At 38.8% G+C, this 21,675-nt stretch overlaps 1 protein-coding gene across 3 annotated transcripts in view; it reads left to right on the forward strand.

The window, feature by feature from the left end:
* The window catches only part of RPAP2 (RNA polymerase II associated protein 2), a 99,346-nt gene that overhangs the window by 68,284 nt on the left and 9,387 nt on the right, over positions 1-21,675 (forward strand). For all 3 annotated transcript variants that reach the window (XR_006712453.1, XM_045478275.1, XM_045478276.1), the window contains exon 12: positions 21,125-21,274. Coding sequence is in view for 2 of the 3 variants with exons in the window: in XM_045478275.1 (XP_045334231.1) it covers positions 21,125-21,266 (142 nt within the window). In the remaining variant the exon portion in view is untranslated. The remainder of the gene's footprint in view (positions 1-21,124; positions 21,275-21,675) is intronic.

Here is a 21,675-nt window from a genome sequence, read left to right on the forward strand (position 1 = left end):
CACTGCCTCAGTATTATTACTTAATGATCTTAGTCATGAAACTTGCCAAAGAAATGCTTTGAGTGATATGGCTAGTCACTCTGTGGAAAGATTACAGAGCACTCATTTAAGTCACTGGGAGGAACACACCCCCCCCCCATCCCCCACACCCAGGATTCCTTTACTGTCTTTCTACCTCAGAGTGACATTATATTAGCTGACATTATATTGCTTTCTTCATCAAAGCTAAGGAAACTGCCCTATACAAAAGGAAACAATGGAGTGGTTTAGTACCTCAGCATTATACTTAACAGTAGTGAAAAGCAAAATAAAATGCGTAAGCTGATTATTTTAATGTAAAAATATGTTTTAAAACTAATTATGCTTACAGAATCATCACTACAATCTATGGACCTCTTTTCCCTCTTCTACATTATTATCCTTTACACTTTATGTGGGAATAAGTGCTGTCAGTGAATAGGGATGTCTAGAAAGAACTTTGATGTGAGAATTTCGAATTCTTTGTTCAGATCACATTTAAGGGAATGTTTAAAGTGGTTCTAGAGTAATGTTTTCCTTTTTTACTTCCTACTTTTTTTTTATTCACTGATGAAAAGATCTCAAGTGTTCATTGATAAATCTTCTTTGAACTAGATATTGTAGGGCGACCCGAGTTTCTTCTCTGAGATAATATCATCTTATTATTAGCTAAAGAATTGATAAGCACCTGCCTTGTAGCTCTGATTTTTCTTCTAAAGAGTTGGTTTAGTCTTTTTTTTAAATGTCTGTAATACCATGCCATGACAATCAACATAAGTAGAACCCATATATACCAGAGAAGGAAATGAGACCCACACTTTGTTGTAGCATTGTAACTATAAATTAGTGTAGAAGCTGGCATCTACACAATAATTGAAAAGGTTCCAAATAGTTAGAAATCTGAGTTTAAAAATAGACAATGTTTATTGAGCAGCTGCTTCTGGTAAGACTGTCTCTTAGGCTCTGTGAGGGATACAAAGGTTAAACAAAGCCTCTGCACTGAAAGACTTTACAGCCTACTGGATTTTGAGGAAAAGGGGATATGAATGTGTACAATAAAAAGTTAAATGTTATATGGGCAAAAAGGAAGCATAGACTTGGGAGTTCCAAAGAGACTAAAGATCTGGACTAAAAAGATTTAATAAAAAAAAAGAAAGTTTCATAGCAGCGGGCTTTGTGTTGACCCTCCAAAATAGAAAGGGTGTCAAGAAATAGAAATGAAAGGATGAGGGCATTCTGGAGGTACTTCTAGCATGAAAAAAAAAAAAAAAAAAAAACCAAAAAGCAAAAGGATTTCTTGAAGAGTACAAAATAACTGGAAAGAGTGATTGGAAAGTTGGGTCTATTACAGAGATAGATCTTTTTCTTGGCAGATAAACTTACTTCAGTGGAGAGTGAAAGTCATTTTTTTTTTTAACATTTATTTTTGAGAGAAAGAGAGGGAGAGGGAGAGGGGCAGTGAGAGAGGGAGACATAGAATTGGAAGCAGGCTCCAGCCTCTGAGTTGTCAGCACAGAGCCTGACGTGGGGCTCAAACTCACGAGTGGTGAGATCATGACCTGAGCTGGAGTTGGACACTCAATCGACTGAGCCACCCAGGTGCCCCGAAAGTCATGTTTTAAGTTTTGAGCAGAGTACTGTCATGAAGCCCGTGCTTTAGGAAGATCAGTCTTGCAGAGATCTAGAGTCACATCTGATTGTGTCTTCTACCCTACACCGGTATTTCATGCACTTCCAATTGCTCTTAAAGAAAAACTTATTACTGTGGCCTATGCGGCCCTGTGCAGTACAGCCCCTTCTTCTCCAGCCTCCCCTCACACCACCCTACCTTGTTCTTCTCCTTCCCAGCACACTGACCCTCTTTCAGCCCTTCTCATCACACTCTCTCACCATAGGACCCAGGCTGTTCCCTATGTCCAGGACCTTCTTCCCTCCCCTCTTCGTTTGGTTAATTCCCCTTTATCTTTTAGAACTTGAGGAAGTGTTTCTTCCTCAAGAAATCTTTCTTGACTTCCCTGACTAGAGCAGATATCTTTACGAATAGGGTTGTTGTTGTTTTGTTTTTTGTTTTGTTTTTATAACACCATGCACTTATCTTTCCTACACTGTTCTGTTTTCAATTTTATTTTTTTTTTTTTAATTTTTTTTTTCAACGTTTATTCATTTTTGGGACAGAGAGAGACAGAGCATGAACGGGGGAGGGGCAGCGAGAGAGGGAGACACAGAATCGGAAACAGGCTCCAGGCTCTGAGCCATCAGCCCAGAGCCTGACGCGGGGCTCGAACTCACGGAACGCGAGATCGTGACCTGGCTGAAGTCGGGCGCTTAACCGACTGTGCCACCCAGGCGCCCCTTCAATTTTATTTTTAATTGCCTGACTACTTGACTAAAATCTGCCTCCCTCATTCAACTTGAAGATTTTAGGGGCTGGTTCTTTGTCTGATTTTATTCACCATTATACACTTAGCTCTGTGTTTAATTATAGATTCACAATAAATATCTGGCAGTGAATGAGTGAATGTATGAATGAGGTTAATTAGGAAACTATCCTTCCTTGCTCTTTGTTGACCCCTTCCCTCCTGCCTACAACTGCTTACTCCTCTTTAAAGCTTAAAAAAACAAAACAGAAGAAACAATTTTATCCTTTGTTCTTAACCTCACTGACCCCCTCAGACTATCATCTGTTCACTGGACAAACTTCTTTAAGAACTAGTGTGCTGTCAGTGATTCCAGTGCTTTTCCTTAATCTCGTGCATTCTTACTCTTGCCCACATCATTTATGAAATTGATTTTCTCCGACTCCACTAGTAACAGCCTAGTTAACCAAAGAGCAATGAGGCAGTGAACTAAAATGATTACAGTGAGAATTAAATGGGAGAGACCTGTAGATGATAAGAGACATTACAACTCGAGAATCAACAAGTTTTAGCAATGTGGGAGGTGGATAAAAAACAATGTCAAAATATAGGCACACTTCATTTTATCAGGCTTCACATTATTGCACTTTGCAGGTAATTGCATTTTTTACAGATTGAAGGTTTGTGGCAACCCTGCACTGAGCAGGTCTATCAGCACCATTTTCCAACAGCTCGCCATCTGCTCACTTCGTGTCTTTATGTCATATTTTGGTCTTTCAAACTTATTATATTTACTGTGGTGACCTATGATCAGTAATCATGACTCACTGAAAGCTCAGGTTATGGCATTTTTAAATTATTTTTTAATTAAGGTGTATATGTTTTTATACTGTTTCACATAATAGACTACAATACAATGTAAACATAACTTTTATATGCAGTAGGAAACCAAACAATTCATTTGACTTTATTGTGATACTCACTTTCCTGCAGTGCTCTAGAACCAAACGCTCAGTATCTCCTCAGTATGCCCATATTAAGACAGATGACTGGGAAAATACTGGTGCCTTTAGGGGAATGGGTAGGGGGAACTAATTTTAAGAGATGGTGCATTTGGGGCACCTGAGTGTCTCACTCGGTTAAATGTCCAGCTTCAGCTCAGGTCATGATCTCTCGGTTCATGAGTTCAAACTCCACATCGGGCTCTGTGCTAACAGCTCAGAGCCTGGAACCTGCTTCAGATTCTGTGTCTCCCTCTCTCTCTGCCCCTCCCCAACTCACACTGTCTCTCTCTCAAAAGTAAACATTTAAAAAAATTTTAAAGAAAGAGAGAGAGATGGTTCATGTGATTCAATACCTGCTCTTCAAGCACTGAGACTATTCTTGTTCAGTTCAGGGTTCAGGCAGATTATTTAGTTGGGTGGTTCCCCAGTTAGTTGAAAATGTGGAATTGGATCTAAAGAATGATAAGGAGTTCACCCATGTCCAATGCCCAGGCTCAGCAGCCACTCTGTCCAGAGTTGGACCAGCACCCTAGCGTGGACCCTGAGCACTGTGGGAAAGGCATTAGCACCCAGGGGCCACGACACAGCTTGCTGGAAGGAAACTTGGGTACATCTGTAAGGAGAGGAATAGGATAGACCTGAGGAGAAGCAGTACAGGAGGGCATTGTGGATCCTTTGGAACCAAGGACTGGAATGCACATGTAAGACCTCTACCAACTGAGGGTTTCACGAGCACACTCCTTTGCCAAAATCTTGGTGAATAGCCTTGTCATGATCGTGCTTGGCTGGATGCTTTTTGTCTCACTTGCATGTTACATGGACACATTTCCGGAGTTCATACCTCAAGCTCTGAAGTGGAAAGAGAAGTGGCCTATTCAGTAAATCAAGGCATGACTGAGGAGCTGGACTTTGGATGAAGAACCACAACTATAAGGGTTCAGGATACTTATATCCCCCAGGAGGGACCCTGGTGGAAATAAGCAAATTTGATCCTAAAGTAATGCAGCTCTGAAGCTCACCTGACCAGCTGTACAGTTCCCATTGTTGCAAATCATTTTGTCACATTTTATGTAAAAAGTTAACAAACATTAAAAAAAAGTGGTAAGGAAAATCAGATACCTAGATTTTGGAGTAAGCACTGAAATGGTGACTTGGCAGAGATAGAGGGTGTTAAATGTGGAGCCAAGATGAGATAGAACCTGTGGAACAGCTGCATCCATGCCAAGGATGCCTAAGCACTACAGAGATAGCAGAAAGAGGAGGAAAATGGGCATTTTTGAACATCAGCTATGGGCAGCACCATACTAGGTTCTTTACATATGTTATTTTATTTGATCTTCACAATCCAGTGAGGTCAATAGTGGTGTCCCACTTCCCAGAGGAAGAAACAGACTCTTGGAAAACAAGTACTTTGTCCAAGGTCACACCTGGGACTCCTACTCAGACCTTTCTGACTTGAAAATGCGTGCGTTTTCCTCAGCACAGTGTACTTCAGAAAGGTATGTATCCAACCAGAACACTGTCAAGGAATCCAAAGCAGGTGTGAGGTTTAAGAAAGAAGCGGTAACTACGTTTCTGAGAACCAGGTATTTATCCTCTGTTGAAAAAAAGGCTATGGCTTTGGCAACTAGGTAGGTGACCTTCAAGAAAGCAGTTTTGTTAGAATGATAGGCATTGAGACCAGATTGCAAGGGTTGCTGTAGTAGACAGTTGTAGCATATGTTGACCATTCTTTTCATATGGTAGCCAGAAGAGGAGAGGGAAGCAACTATAACCTGATACGACATGGTAAATCTTCAGAAGACTTCTCAGGATAGTGGAGGCTTGGGCATGTTGGTGGCAGGGGGCAAGGAGATGTTAGACAGGCAGAATTGGGAATACTAAAAAGATACAGGGTAATTGACAGGATACAACCCATGAAGAAACTGGGAATGTCATCAAAGGCAAATTTGCCTATTAATTTTTCTTCTCTAAACCCTGTCACCCACCTCTCTTTCCCACTTTTTCCTCCACATGTTTCTCTCTCCTTGCCTTGAATGTGAGTAATATTTGCTAACATTCTGCTTCTGTACAAAAGTGAATGAACCAAACCTTATATATTTCTTCTTCCAAAACCCATATGGGTATTATTGCTCCATTACTTGCTCTGATTGTTATGCCCCTCCACCACAGGTCAGTGATCTTCCCTAGGAGAATTAATTTAAGGCAGCTTTTCTAAGCTTGACCTAAATACAGCCACTATGTTTAATTCTGGTGACTAACTTTTTTTTTCATATTCATGATTTTTACCTTCCATTTCTTCTCATCTTTCATGATCCACAAATCATTCCTGGGGACTTACACGTGTACTTCATTCACACACACACACACACACACACACACACACACACACACACACACACACAGACATGTTTCCAAATGAAAATAAGAGGCTTTCCCTTCATCCAGACATTTTTGTTTGGACAATGTGTAAGCAGTAGTAAACCTGGAAAGGTGCCTACAGTAAGTGAGGTGAATTTGAAACTGTTTTCTTACCAAACATAATCTCCTTCAGCCAAGGACAGTGTCTAGATGACTTTTGTCTCCTTAGTGCCAAGCACTCGACATCTCAATCTGGCACTTATTAAGTAAAGTACTCAGTGACTATTTGTAGAATAAAGCAAATGAATGGAGGGATAGGAAAGACTTGGATAAATTATTATTGATGTTATGTACTTAAACACAGAATTGGTAGCACTGGTAAAATTGCATTGCACAGGAAAAACAAAATAGTTGCTTACGATTATGGGTGAAAGGAAGGACAGTGACCCTGTGTCTCTGTAATGATTCATATTTTCCAGGGTGGGTAGTCTGATAAGGGTGTGACTATTTAGCCTAAAAATAATTGCTACTTTTAACCAAATCTAGCATTGCTTTTTTGCAAATAGATTTTTATAAAATCTTGAATAAAATTAATGAAAAACAAAGCTAGATATAAACATGAGATTGTTTTTTAACTCCTATAATTATAAAATTAGTGAACATTTAAATTTTTTAAATGTTTCTTTGATTTAAAAACTTGATTGATTCCAAATACTGCTTTTCTCTTACCTTCCATGAACTTACTCTTTTATCTTCTGTGGACTGATAAATGATAAAATAGAAGAATCAGTTATAGAGCAGTTAATCATCAAGTATAGCAAGGCACTAAATCCTTTATTTATCTGGTGCATCACAGACACAATTCTGGAGAATTCTTTAAATGTTTTACATGTTGGTATTTGTTCGTTGAATTGGAAGAATTTATCAAATATTAATGGGTCCTAATGGAAAATTTTACTCTAGAGGCAAACTCTTTAACTAGCTTTATGAATGTATTTTATTAACTAATCTTGCAAACTTGAATGAAAGTTTTAAGGAGAAAAAAGGATTATTCCCAGGTGTATCGAGTGTTTGTTAAATTCAAGATCCTAATTGCCTAGTGTGTTTTTCCTCTGTTGTCTTTCAATACTTCCGTGTAGATTGTTTATTATAGAGACTTAACACCTTTTTAATATTCTTCCTGCCTCTGACTTTTCTCATTCTGATAGTTCTAGTTAACACTAAAGTAACATAGTTCTTGGAGGCAAAATTCAAATGTTTCCATTTTACTCCGTGTTTAAGTATTTTTATAAAGCTTTAGAGAAGATTTTAAGGCCAAAGGGTAAAACGAGTCTTGATATTATATTACTACTGTTTGTGTTGATCCATTATCCATTTTGAATGAGGAGTTTGAGAGTTAGCTTTCTTTCATTTTAGTACAACTAGAAAAGGTATACTCTGTCTTAAAACATGGACATATCAAAATAGACAAGTCTTAATACTGAATATTCCAGTGGAGCAGAAGTACCTAGAAAACTACTACAAACTGCTTGGTGAACACCTACGATTTCTGTGGAAGTGAAACCATGTTCTAGTAACTGAATTAACCTGTATTATTTCTGAGTTCTATTTATTTACTGATTTTTTTTTCCGTTGAGTTTTTTGGGCCCCACATTATGATGTTGTTTATCACATGAAGGTTTTTAATTATAGTGAGTGGCAAATCAGCTACACTGCAAAAAATGTTTTGTAAGAATAAAGCAATCACCAGGTTATAACTAGTATTCTTACGATTTCATTGCAGAGAAATATGTTGCTCATCTGACAAGAGATTTACAGAACTTTCACATGCTCCCACTTCCCAAAACTATAAAATTAAATGCCACTAACAAATTCTCTGCAGCTAAGGTTATACATTATGATACATGGTTTACCCTTGAACAACATGGGGTCTAGGGCACTGACCCCTGCCCCCTCTAGTCAAAAATCCACATAAAACTTTTGACACCCCCCCCCCCCGCCAAACTTTCCTAATAGCCTGCTGTTGGCCAGAAGCCTTACCAGTAACATAAGCAGTTGATTAACATATGTTTTATATGTTGTATGTGTTATGTACTGTCTGTTAAAATAAAATGAGAGAAAAAATTATTAAGAAAATCATCAGGAAGAGAAAATACATTTACAGTACTATATACTTTATATTTAAAAAATATGCGTATAAGTAGACCATGTAGTAGTACAAACCCATGTTGTTCAGGGGTCAACTGTACATTAAAAGTAGGAATAGAGGGGCGCCTGGGTGGCGCAGTTGGTTAAGCGTCCGACTTCAGCCAGGTCACGATCTCGCGGTCCGTGAGTTCGAGCCCCGCGTCGGGCTCTGGGCTGATGGCTCAGAGCCTGGAGCCTGTTTCCGATTCTGTGTCTCCCTCTCTCACTGCCCCTCCCCCGTTCATGCTCTGTCTCTCTCTGTCCCAAAAATAAATAAACGTTAAAAAAAAAAAAAAGAAAACAAAAAAGAAGAAAAAAAAAAGTAGGAATAGATATGTATTCTTTACCCAAGGGGAAAAAATGTACATTTGGAAAAAAAAAAAAAACTCTTTACATAATTGGAAGAAATACATAATCCTTTATATCTGAGATTAAGATGAGGAAGTAGAGTCAGCAAATGTTGATTCCTCTTTTGAGAAACTTTATGATAAGGGTAGGAGAGAAATTGAACAATTTGTTTTGAAAGGACACTAAAGCATGTTTAATAGGGTGTGGAGAAGGAGCCAGGAAAGAAAAATAATCTGAAATTGAGAATGAGATGGAGGGGTAGATATATACCATGGAATAGGGTCACAGAGGAGGCACAAAGAAATGGGATCATGGTCACAGGCAGATGGAATAGTTTAAATAGATGGAAAAAAATAAGTGAAGAATAATGTGGCTGTAGATAAGTTTGTAAGTAGCAGGGAGAGACTGTTAATCATGCCTGACAACTTCATTTTTCATGAACTAGGATATGAGGTTGTGTTCTCAGAGTCAAGAGATGATGGTTGAGTAGAGTGAAAATAGTGGTACCAGAGTAGTCATTAAGAGGATCTGGAACAGGACCTATCCCAGGGCCAGAGAAAATCGACAAGTGACACTGAGTGTTCAGAAGTGGCCAGGGATCATGGATTTGTAGTGTTACCAGTCTCCTTCCTGCCACTCCCTACCCCCAGTTGTTGGGAGTCAGCCATGCTGCTGTAGGTGTGGAGAAAGCCAGCTGTACCATTGATCTCAGCTTATAGTTACCATGAATAGGAGAATTAAGGATGCAAGAGATTCAGAAGAGTGCTGGTGAAAGGTTCAAGAAATCACAAATATAATTGGTAAAGGATAATGGAGTTATCTTAGGAAGAAAATTGTTCATCCCAAACATTACTTGTATCTCTTCCCCCAAAGTTGTATCTTCAGCTCTGACATTTCTCTTAGGTTGCAGACAAAACTTTATTTTTTGCTGGACATCTGCATTTGGATATCCCTCAGGCAATTCACAGTGTCAAATCTGAGATTTGAGTTCATCTTTGAAAAGTCCCCTATTTCTTTTGGTGACATTTCCATCTTTGTAATTATCCAGAATTGAAAGCTGACTAGTTGGTGCTTCTCTTGCCCTTATTTCCCATCTACTCAGTTGCTCAGTCCTGCCTTTGTAACTTCTCTTACCAAGTTGTTTTTCTCCTTTCCCAGTACTGCTGACTTACTTACATCAGGCTTTCATTACTTGCTAGACTCCTGCAATGAGAGCCTTCCCAAGCAGGTTTCCTTGCGATGTGTCTCTACTTTTGACTAGTCCATCGTTTATCCACCTTTAAGAATCATTTCACGATTAGGGCAGGCCTTTGTTCAGAAACCTAGTGATGCCCCTATTCCTACCATGTAATTTTGCTTGAAATTTGAGGCTCTCTTAAAGTGGTCCCAAACTGCCTCTACAACTTATTCGTCTGTGTTCTTAAATTGCATCCACTGTTTCCCCCCTACAAACATCTTTGTTAGCGCTCTGAACTGTGTTTAAAATGCCTTTCCTCTTGAGATCTGTCTGTCCTAGCCTCCAAGGCCCGGTTTAGATGTCACTGCCTCCTTAGAAGCCTTCCTTAACGTCCCAGAGGTAGAAACGTCTTCCTTGTATAAATTCCTATAGATGAGACCATCCTTTGTGTCTGTATTAGCTTCAACTTTGTTATATAGCTGTTTATGCAAAGATCTCAATTCCTTGCTATTTAGTTTCTTCCAACTGTGTAAGTAACAAGTGTAACACATAATCAGAATTGCACAAATTTGTACAGTTGAGAAATTTACAGTGGTTCTCAATATTAGTTGTACGTTGGAATCACATTGGAAGCTCTTTAAATATATCAATACCTGATTCAAAGATTTTAATTCATTGGTCTGGGATGGGGACTCGGCATATGTATTTTTTAAGTTACCCAAGCGATTGTAATTTGTACAGACAGAATTGAGAACCGCTATAGTTAATTATAGGGCAATTATTAGTGTGCTAGGGCTAGGCTGAATCAGTTGATTGAGCTATGTCTGCTGGGATTTGCTTGCTTCAAGGCACTTCTTAACTTTCTTCTGAAGTTTTCAATTAGTTAATGGTGTTGGAAGGTACTTTTTGGCTGTCATAGAGAAAAGATGAATTAGAAACAATAGACTTGTCAGTTTTCATCAGCACATTTTATTTTGTAATGACAGATTTCAGAAATTATTTGAAGAGCATATACCAACTGGGCCTTTGAAATAATAAGGTATACTCAGTTCTTAAAATGAATCAGACATGTGAGTTTGTGTGGTATAGTGGTTAGAAGTGTGGACTAGTGGGAGTTCTTCTGGGTTATTTGCTCATCTCTTACTGACTGTGTGACCTTAAGAAAGTCACTTGGGCCTCACCTTAGAGTTAACACTTGCTGCAACTTCACAGAAAGGTTAAAGACCAACCAGTTAGTTTCATAAAGAAAAAAAAATCCTTTTACAAACTTGGAAATCACTGATGTTTCATATGTTTGATTCAGGAGTTGAGATCTTGCCACAAAGGGAATAAGTGGGGAAAAGAACTGGCATTTCTTCAAGGGAAATGAATTCATTTGCTCTACTTTAGAAACCTACCCACCACCCATTTTAAAGTATCTGAATTCCTTTTCAGTTGTAAAGCCACGTTTCCTGTCTACATAAAAACATCACCAGCAGTTTAGGAAAGTGCCATGAAGTAGTACCTCTGCCCAAGACCCAGTCCATTTTGATATATGGGAAAAGAAAAGCTGTTCCTCAGGGATGGCTTTTTGGTTCTTTCCCTGTGCCTAAGTGTGTTTTGTTAACTTCAGGGAGGAAGCCAGGGGCCACAGATTACAGAAATGTTTTTACAGAGTCATTGACAGAGTTGAATATTCTTCTTCATTCTCCCTAATAAGAAATAAGCAAGGTGGAAAAAGAGTTATGTTAAATAGGAAATCCTAATTACTTACATGCTAAGGAGCCCTGAATTATACAGATAAAATTCCTTTTCAAAGTTTATACCAGAAATTTCTTTTTAAAATCTGAGAGGTGCATTCTGCAAAATGCCTTGGGTTTGGGTGAACCCTCAAATTTCTGAAAATAGATGACATTTTGACCCACTGTGTTACATACTGGTCACAGCTTTCTTTTGTTTCAGTTTTGAGTGTGTGTGTGAACAGACAGAGGTACTCTGGTTTAATCCTTATCATTTAGCACTTGTTCATGTAGAAAAGGAGGGAAAATCCCAACTCATTTTTTTAGTAGAAGATAAAATGTGGATGAAATAACAACTGTTACTCAGGAAGAAAGGAATAACGAGACTTGACGGGTAAGCAAGATGCCTTTGTGATAAAGGTGTCCAATTTTAGCACTATTCTTAACCAGTATGACCCTGGATAAGCCCCTTTCCCTGTCCAAAGCCTCAGGTACTTCAGCTGTCAAAAGAAAACTTGGTGGATAGGTTGAGACTAAATCACACTTGAGGAAATTAAGTGAGTGGTATAGGCTTATAAAATAAGACTATGCAGTTAAACTTCATCTTTTAGAGTCTACACTTACCCAGGCCATTATTAATAAAGATACCCTATCTGTTCCAGAAGACTTTTGTTTTTGTTTTATTCTAAGCCCCCCAAGGGTCAACTATTGTAGTTATCTGTTCTCTTGTAACTGGCAAAGTGACAAGCCAAGTACCTGTGCATGCTGCTTACCTTCTCCTTCCCAGCATTAACTTCTGAAGGGTAAGAGTGAGTGTTTAAACATTTCTTTTAAGCCCAGCATTATCTTTTAGCAGTCTCTGCATGTTCATCACCTCTATGCGTGGTAATCAGCAGAACAGGTTTCCCTACTGCAACAGAACTCTGTGTGAACCCAGTAATTTCTCAAATCTGATAGGTATAGAAAAGTATGTGGCTTTTCACTTCCTGTCCCTTCCTCCAACCCCAAACCATGCTTTCTGGTGACATTTATTCACACAGACATTCTCAAAGCTTTTTCTTAAGACTGTTGACTTTGAGGAGTGTTGTTCAGGGTCATTTTATAGCCTACCAGTTTTGATTCTGTGAGTTTGGAAATCAGTGATAAAGACTCAGTGAGAAACTCTTAAGACTTGTTGATTCTCTCCTAGTTTTGAGGGCAAGGTTAAAGGATGTTTGTGCTATATTACTTCAGGCAAGTGCCTATGTGATTTTCACACATTTCACCCAGATTATTCAGGAAAGGATAATCCAGACTGTATCACGATTTCCAGTGTTCCAGATCTGCATTATGTGTTCTCCAGTGTGAATGAGTGCAATGAGTAAAGCAGTAGGTACCACGATGGGGAAGGCCATTTAAAAATTCAGGTTCATTACTGACTTTTATTGCACTGCACGAGATGGATAACAGAGTTCCCTCAGTTGTTTAGCTCTACTGTTCACTAAACCACAGCTTTAACTCTTTATATAGCTTTCACTGTTGAGAGGATACAAACCAGTGACACAATTAGAGGGGACTTCTCAGGCATAATCAAGCATTTGTACACTTCTTTGGGTGCCTGACTGTCTCAATCAGTGGAGCATGTGACTCTTGATCTTGGGGTTATAAGTTAGAGCCCCACGTTGGGTATAAAGACTACTTAAAAATAAAACCTTAAAAAAAAGTTTGTACAGCTCTAAATCCTTGGCTATAAGAGTTTTTCTTAAATGCCACTTTCTAATTAAAAATATCTCTCTTGTTTCAGTTGTCAGACTTTCAGAGTCCTCTCGCTACTGTGTATAATTCTTTTAACCAGATGTTTGATAGCTCAGTAATAACAAGTGGAAGGTATTTGTTCTAACCTGACTTGCATTCTCTCTCTTTGAGGTGTAGCATATGTGAAGCTGTCAGCTAAATAAAGGTCCTTTCAATAAGATGCAGTTTGCCACTTGGCTTTTTGCTTTTGTTGTTGTACCATTTACCATATGGTAAAGAACTCCCTATATGAGGCTGCCTGTCTTTTCAGAGATTTGAATCAGTGAAGTTTTAAAGAGAAGCTTCCTTCCTTGTTTGTGATTTGTACATTGCAAAGTATTATGTCGTTTTTTTCTAATTATATTCTCCAGCATAGAGACTGTGGTAAGCCATACTTTTAGTGTCACTTTTAGAGGTTTTTATTCCTACTTAAAAGCACTTGAAGGAAATAAATTGAAACATAAAAATGTTTTGTTTTTACTTATGACCAATCACATTTTCTGTTGATTATTTTAAAGGTATTTCCTACATTGGGGCACCCGGGTAGCTCAGTCAGTTAAGTGGCCAACTCTTGATTTAGGCTCAGGTCATGATCTTGCATTTGGTGAGTTCAAGCCCCACGGCAGGCTCTGTACTGACAGTGCTGAGCCTGCTTGGGATTCTCTCTCTGTCTCTTTCTCTCTGCCCCTCCCCTACTCTCGTGCCCTCTCTCCCTCAAAATAAATAAACATCTAAAAAAAAGGTATTTCCTACATAAAACACATAGTTAGGTACCAACTGGAGTGTATTACTTTTTTTTTTAAGTAGAAGTAGTCATTTGGGCTTTATTTATTTTGTTTATTGTGGTGTTCTTTAATATTCACTACTATGCATTTCAGGACTAGAACAGAGGCATGAGTCCCTTTCAATGTGTAATAGGGATTAGAGTTCTTTAGTGAAAAAGTTAGATAAGTGATTAGCATGTAATGATTAATAGTGCACAGATAAGGAGTTAAGAGGAAAGGAGTCTGGGGAGTCAGTTAAATAAAAAAAGGGGGGAGGGGTATTTGATAAGATTCTGAGATGGTACTTCAAAGATAACATAGACACGAAAGATTTTATTTTGTGGTATCTTTCTGTGAGGTGGGAAGTATGTTGTTGTTTTGAAGTAATGAATTTGGACAGTATATATATTCTGGGGCAGTACATTTTAGGAAAATGAGAAGCTAGAAGGGGGTTTAGGGAAAAATACCAATCTGAATAAGGAGCAGTCAGATGGCATTCATGAGGAAGGATTAAAAGGACTTGGAATTAATTGAGAACTGTTTTCAAGAATATGAAGAAATGACTTTTAAGAGCTTGCCCCCAAAAAAGTTCCATGAAGGAGAAAACAAAATTCTGCAAGAGACATTTAGTTTATATATGAGGAACAGTGTCTAGAACGTTAAGTTTGTTATCCATTGCAACATGCTGCACACAGAGGTGTAGAATCCCCCTCCTTGAAGATCATGGAGATAATTTATTTACAGTCTCGTGTAAAGGGATCAAATCACTATGTTAAGGAAGGATCAAATGTGTTTTCTTAGATCATTTAACTTTTTTTTCTTTTTTTTTTTATTGAAGTATAGTTGACATGCAATGTTAAATCAGTTTCAGTTGTACAACACAGTGATTCAAAAACTCATACATTACACTATCCTCACCACAATTATAGCTATTATCTGTCACCACACAACACTATTATGATACCATGGACTATAACATACCTATGTTGTACCTTTTTTTTTTTTTTTTTTTTTTTTAAGTTTATTTATCTTGAGGGAGAGAAAGAGAAAGAAAGAGTATGAGCCGGGGAGGAGCTCATTCTGTCTGGATGATCTATCCATTGATGTAAGTGGAATCCTTACATCAATAGTAAGTAATTAAAGTCCTCTACTATTATTGTATTCTGTTATTTTGTCCCTTTATGTCTGTTAATATTTGCTTTATGTATTTAGGTGTTCCTGGATTTACAATTTATAGTTGTTATATCCACTTGTTGGATCGATCCCTTTATCACTATGTAATGCCCTTCTTTGTCTCTTGTTACAGTCTTTGTTTTAAAGTGTATTGCTACCCTCATTTTTTTTTTCCACTTTCATTTGCATGGTTATATGTTTTTCCATCCCTTTACTTTCAATCTGTATCTTTAGATCAGATGTGAGTCTCTTATAAGCAGCATAATAGATGGGTTTGGTTTTTTATCCAATCACCCTATGTCTTTTGATGGGAGCATTTAGGACATACACATTTAAAGTAATCATTGGTCTCTGCCCCTCTCCCGCTCATGCCCTGTCTCTCTCTCTGTCAAAAATAAATAAACATTAAAGTAATCATTGGTAGGTATGGCCTTATTGCTATTTTGTTATTTGTTTTCTGTGGTTTTTAATAGTTCTTCTCTGTCCATTTCTTCCTTTGCTCTCTTCCCATGTGATTGATGGCTTTCTTTAGTGTTAGGCTTGGATTCCTTTCTTTTTGTTTTTCTTGTGTACCTGTTAAAGGATTTGGGTTTGTGGTTACCATGAGGTTCATGTGTAACATCCTAATTCTATAGCAGTCTGTGTTAACTTGATGGTTGTTTAAGTTCAAACACATTCTGAAAGCACATTTTTCCTCTTCATGTTTTACATATTAATATTTTACATCTTTTTATTCTATTAGTCCCTTTACTCATTTTTAGATATAATCGGTTTTACTACTTTTTAAAAAAATTTTAATTCCAGTGTCGTTAATACACAGTGTTATATTAGTTTCAGGTATATAATAATAGTGATTCGACAATTCCACACATTACTCAGTGCTCATCACTATAAATGTACTGTTAACCCCCCTCACTATCACCTGTCTCTCCCCCCACCAACCTGCCCTCTGGTAACTCTCTCTTGGTTGTCTGTAGTTAAGAGTCTGTTTTTTGGTTTGTCTCTTTTCTTTTTCCCCCATTTATTCATTTGTTTTCTTAAATTCCACATATGAATGAGATCATATGGTATTTGTCTTTTTGGGACTGGCATATTTTGCTTAGTATTATACTCTCTAGCTCCATCCATGTTGTTACAAATAGCAAGATTTCATTCTTATGAGCGAATAATACTCTGGGGTGTGTGTGTGTGTACTTCTTTATCCATTCATCTATTGCTAGATACATGGGCTGCTTCCATAATTTGGCTATTGTAAGTAATGCTGCAATAAACATTGGGGTACACATATCTCTTCAAATTAGTGTTTTCTTATTCTTTGGGTAAATACCCAGTAGTGCATTACTGAGTTGCAGGGTAGTTCTATTTTTACCTTTTTGAGGAACCTCCATACTATTTTCCACAGTGGCAGCACCGGTTTGCAAAGCCACCAACAGCACAAGGTTTCTTTTTCTCCATATCCTTGCCAACACTTGTTTCTTGAGTTTTTTTATTTTAGCCATTTGGACAAGTGTGAGATGATACCTCATTGGGGCTATTTGCATTTCCCTGATGATGAGTGCTGTTGAGCATCTTTTCATTCATCTGTTGGCCATCTGGATGTTGTCTTTGGAGAAATGTCTGATGATTTTACTACTGTGGTCTTTTTTTTTTTTTTTTAATGTCGGGCTTGAACCCATGACCCTGAGATCAATACCTGAGCTGAAATCAAGAGTCAGATGCTCAACCGAGTGACACACGCAGTGGCCCCACTACTTTTCTCTTTCAGTGTTCACACTAGTTTTATTAATGATTGATCTGCTACCTTTACCATATGTTTGCTTTACTCAAGAAGTTTTTTCTTTTCATAAGTTTCTAATTATGATTTTTCTTTTTAGCTTAAAAAGTCCTTTTAACATTTCTTGCAAGGCTGGCTTAGTGGTGATGAACTTTAACTTTTGTCTGTCTGGGAGACTCTCTCCTATTCTGAATAACCTTGCTGGGTAGAATATTCTCAGTTGTAGGTTTTTCCTTTCAGCGCTTTGACTATATCCTACCACTTACTTTTGGCCTGCAAAATTTCAGCTCATAGCTTAATGGGGTTTTCCTTACATGTAACTATTGCTTTCTCTTGCAATTTTTTTTTTTTTTTAAGATTCTTTCATCTTTGACATTTTAATTGTAGTTTGTCTTGGTGTAGATACCCTTGGGTTCATCCTATTAGGGGCTCTCTCTGCTTCCTGGACCTAGATGTCTCTCTCCTTTTTCTGGGACCTCCTATAATGTTAGTACACTTGATGGTGTGCTAGAAGTCCCTTAACCTATCCTCATTTTAAAAAATTATTTTATTATTTTGTTGTTCAGCTTGGATGCTTTTCATTAGCGTCTTCCTGATTGGTGAGCTTTTCTTCTGCATCCTCTAATCTACTGTTGATTCATTCCATTATATTTTTCATTTGCTGCTGCATTCTTCAACTTTGATTGGTTCTTTATACTCTCTGTATCTTTGTTGAAATTCTGAGTTTATCGACTCAAGTTCAGTGAGCATCTTTATGACTGTTCTTTGAACTCTTTATCATGTAGACTGCTGGTGTTGGTTTCATTTATTTCTTTTTCTGAAATTTTGCTTTGTTCTTTCTTTTGGAGCATATTCCTCTGCCTCCTTTTGTTTGACTTTCTATGTTTCTGTGAATTAGGCAGAACAGCTGTTTCTCCTAGACTTGAAATACTGGCATTGTGTAGGAATATCTCTGGTGTAGACTGTGACTTTAGCTGGTTGGCTAATGCTGTAACCAGTGTAGGCTCAGAGCTCTGGGCATTCCAGGCATGTAGCACTCTGGCAGGGTAGATGAAGTCAAAATGGGCAGCAGGGGTTGGAGGGTGGGTGGGAGGGAGACCCACAGTGCTCTGTGCATAGAGCACCCTAGCAAGGTGGCTGGAACTGAATGGGTACAGGGTTCCCTGGTGGGATGGCAGGAGCTGAACAAGGTAGTCCTAAGGCACCCCACACAGGGGGCGCGCTGCCAGGACAGCTGGAACCAAAGTGGCCTTGGAGTCACAGGGTGCTCCTTGATGGGACTGCAGAAGCTAAATCAGCTAAATCAGGTATAGGCCAGGGGTCCCAAGGCACTCCATGTGAGGAACATGCTGGCAGGATGGCTGGAGCTAAGAGATACACCAGCCGGGTCTCAGAGCTGTCTGCACTTGAGGGGCCCTGGCAGGACAGCTGTGCGAGCTAGGAGGTCTCAGGGGCAATCTGTGCAGTAGTTGCCCTGGTGAATCATCTAGAGTTGAAACAGGTACAGGATGATTTGGGCCCTGTTGCCTTGACAAGACAGCTGGAGCTGTAGTGGGTGCTGTCTAGGGGTGGTTCAGTGTGCACTGCACTGTGGCTATGTTGGGGAGACCACTAGAGCCGGTGTGCGTTAGGTTGCCCAGACCCTGATTTGGTACATGCTATGAAGGGGCAGAGGGGACATAAACAATGACATGCACTAGTACCTTTGACGCCACAGCATTCCAGCAGCTCCCTGGCCCTTTGCCAGACTCACGGGGGCTCATTCCTTTATATACTAGTTGTCCTTGTTGTCCATAGCCTTTTTTCCTTGTAGCAGGGCAGGTGGGGCTAGTGTGGTTTAGGGGACTGGGGCTCAGTGAAGCAGCAGACCAACTCTGGTGCCTGTACCCTGCTTCTGTCTATGCCATCAAGGTAGAGAGGGAACGTAAACAATGATACTGGCCAGTACCTCTGACCCACGGAGCATGGTCTAGCAGCTCCCTGCCCTTTATCTGATGCTCTAGAGAGCTGGTTCCTTTATATTCTAGATGCCCTTTTAAAGTGTGGCTTTTTTTTTTTCTGTGCTATAAGGGCTGAGATCTACTTCTGGTCCCTCAGTACTATCCTTCTCCACTGCAGTTTGCAACATCAGGGCAGGATTCCTGTTGTTTATGTCTCCATTGCTCCTTTCTCTAGGTGGTCCCTCAATCCTTGATTGGGCAGGAGCTGTTCAGTCAGCCCTGAGTTCTTTAAGAGGAATTGGTCTACATGTAGGTGTAGATTCAGTGTGTCATACAGGAGAGGATCTGAGGGTCTTTTCTACATCACTGTCTTCCCACATTTTTTTTCTAAACAAAACATTTAGGTGTATTTGAACACATAATGAAGTTATTGTAATTTAAGCCCTTCAAGTTTGCTAGAGAAGTATCAGAAATATTCCTAAAATATTTTATAACCCTGGCACTTGATAGAACAATTCTCCTAGAAGCTGCTTCTTGATCTTTTCATTTTCTGTTCTCATATGGGCACACAGGTTGAGAAATCTAGTCACCATTTACATCTAAGCTGAGGGGTAAGTTTTAAAACATACGAATGGCACTTTGAGAAGTTATTGAGATTTTCTTTTCATATATGAACCAAATACTAGTCTCTTTGAAAGCCAGAGGAATTCTTTTGGACATGCCATGTAAGTACCATTCTTAAATATACACAAAAGCTAGGTTTGTATGGAGTTGACATATCCGAGCTACCTCCTCTGATTTCTTGGTTTTATTTTAGCTAACGTTATCCAATCCCCAGTAACTTTGGTCTTATTGCAGGGTAGGAGAAACTTGATGCACATGAGAAAAGCCAGAGTTGACTTCTGGTTTCCACCTTCACTGCAGGAAGATGCCTCAGGAATAGCTGGCCACAAATGCCAGTTTGCCCAAGTGCCTGCTTGGGCTTGACATTGAAAGCTTGGGTTGTCCTGTTTCCTACCTTTGGGGAATACCTGTAGACAAAGCTCGTAAAATGTGAAAACCTGGTACTGCATTCTCTAGCTGTAAAGAAATATAGGAAAGGTGGGGAAGGAATACACTAAAGTGGTTTTCCCATGTAGAACTCTGGATTTCACTGGAAGAGTCATCTAGTCTCCACTTCTTGCTAAGATACCTTGAGGAATATAGAGAATTTACCACCTTCTCAAAGTGCCAGCCATCTTTAGATAGTAGTAACAAATATTTCCTTTTTATTTTTTTTTTCAACGTTTATTTATTTTTGGGACAGAGAGAGACAGAGCATGAACGGGAGAGGGGCAGAGAGAGAGGGAGACACAGAATCGGAAACAGGCTCCAGGCTCTGAGCCATCAGTCCAGAGCCTGACGCGGGGCTCGAACTCACGGACCGTGAGATCGTGACCTGGCTGAAGTCGGACGCTTAACCGACTGCGCCACCCTGGCGCCCCACAAATATTTCCTTTTACTTGGCTTTCTGTATGAGATGGCTAAGCAAGGAAGGAATCTGTCTCTCAGAAAATAACATTTTGCCTTCCACACTCACTACTGTGGAATTGCTCCACGCCGATTCCTTGAGCCTTATTGATTTAAATCAGAAGGTTATTTTATTTATATTTGATGTGCCTGGTGGCAGTGCCCAGTGTTAAAGCATCTGGAAGACCTTTGTGGTAAGTGTAAGACTGTTTAAGGATAAAAGAATTTTCTCCCCAAAAGCTCTCCAGAAATATAACTTACAAAGGCTGATGCTTTAGTATATAATTGTTTGTATAAGTATATAATCTCGAGAACATGCATAAGTATATAATTACATATCACTAGTATATATATTTTACATATATATATGAAAAGTAATGGTTTTAATCTTTGATTGGTAAGCATGATTTTTAAAAAGTGAATATTTAATGACATTTCATTGAAAATTACTTTTGAGAATATTATATGTAATCTGTCTTCAGGAGTATTTGCTGGAAATGCCTTAAAGAAGTAGTGTTCCTTAAAAAGCTTGTATTAAATGCCATATAAGATGTAGTTCATCTGTTTAGTGTTCTGAAAATAAAAATGTTAAGGTTTCATCCAAAATACAATCCTATTTGTCTTTATCTTTTTTATTTTTCAGGTGATATAAACATTCAGTTTAGTTTAAAAGCAATTCTCACCTCCAAGCTTCTTTCCACAGCCTCCTTTCCCCAAGTGGAAATACTTCATTTTCATTTCTGAGAAGAACTTGGTGGCTTTTTCTGGGGTAATGAAGAACATGTTATAGATTCAGGCTTTTAGGTTTATTTCCATACTTAACAATATGCTTGATCTTTCAGTCTTTTCCTGAGATTTCTCCTCTGCTTTTATTAGTAAAGCCTTCTGTCTCAGGGGGTTTTGTCATAGCAGATAGATGAAGTCTCTCCAATTTAACAAAAGTCCCTCTGCCATGTAGAAGGCAGGAGCCCCCTTAGTCCTTATTTTGTGGATATGCATTTAATATTTTTGTTTTTTTCAGACTGACCCCGATTCTTGGCATTCAGAAGCATTCTCAGGAAAACGTGGTGTTCACACAGTTTATAGAGACTCTGCTTAAAGAATTACATTTAAAGAATGAAGACCTTGAAAGCTTAACTCTCATATTTAAAACCAGCTGTTAACCAGAGTGGTGAGTTGGATTGTGTTTTACTTTGGTTTGTTTTTTTCATTTGTTGCCCATTTGGAATCTTTTTTCCTATTAGAAATATTAAAAACTAAGGATAGACCTCAAGATATCCTCAGTTTGTTAAGGAAAAACATGGTATCCCTTCTTTCCTAGCTGCCCCATTCACTTCCTCCCCACTCCTGTTACTTTCTGCCCCATCCTTGTTGTTATTCCTCCTTAGAGGCGATGGCAGCTAGTTCTTCATACTCAAACCTAGATCATCCCTTATGTCCCATCTTACTCGTTAAAGTACATTGCTATTTCCTGGGAAGAAACCTAACCACTGTAGCCATCCACTGAGAACTCCCTCCTACTTCCCTCTTCAAACCATTCCCAACACAGCCAATAGCTTAGTCATCTCCTTT

The sequence above is a fragment of the Leopardus geoffroyi genome, chromosome C1, assembly GCF_018350155.1.
Source record: "Leopardus geoffroyi isolate Oge1 chromosome C1, O.geoffroyi_Oge1_pat1.0, whole genome shotgun sequence".
NCBI classification, from domain to species: Eukaryota; Metazoa; Chordata; class Mammalia; order Carnivora; family Felidae; genus Leopardus; species Leopardus geoffroyi.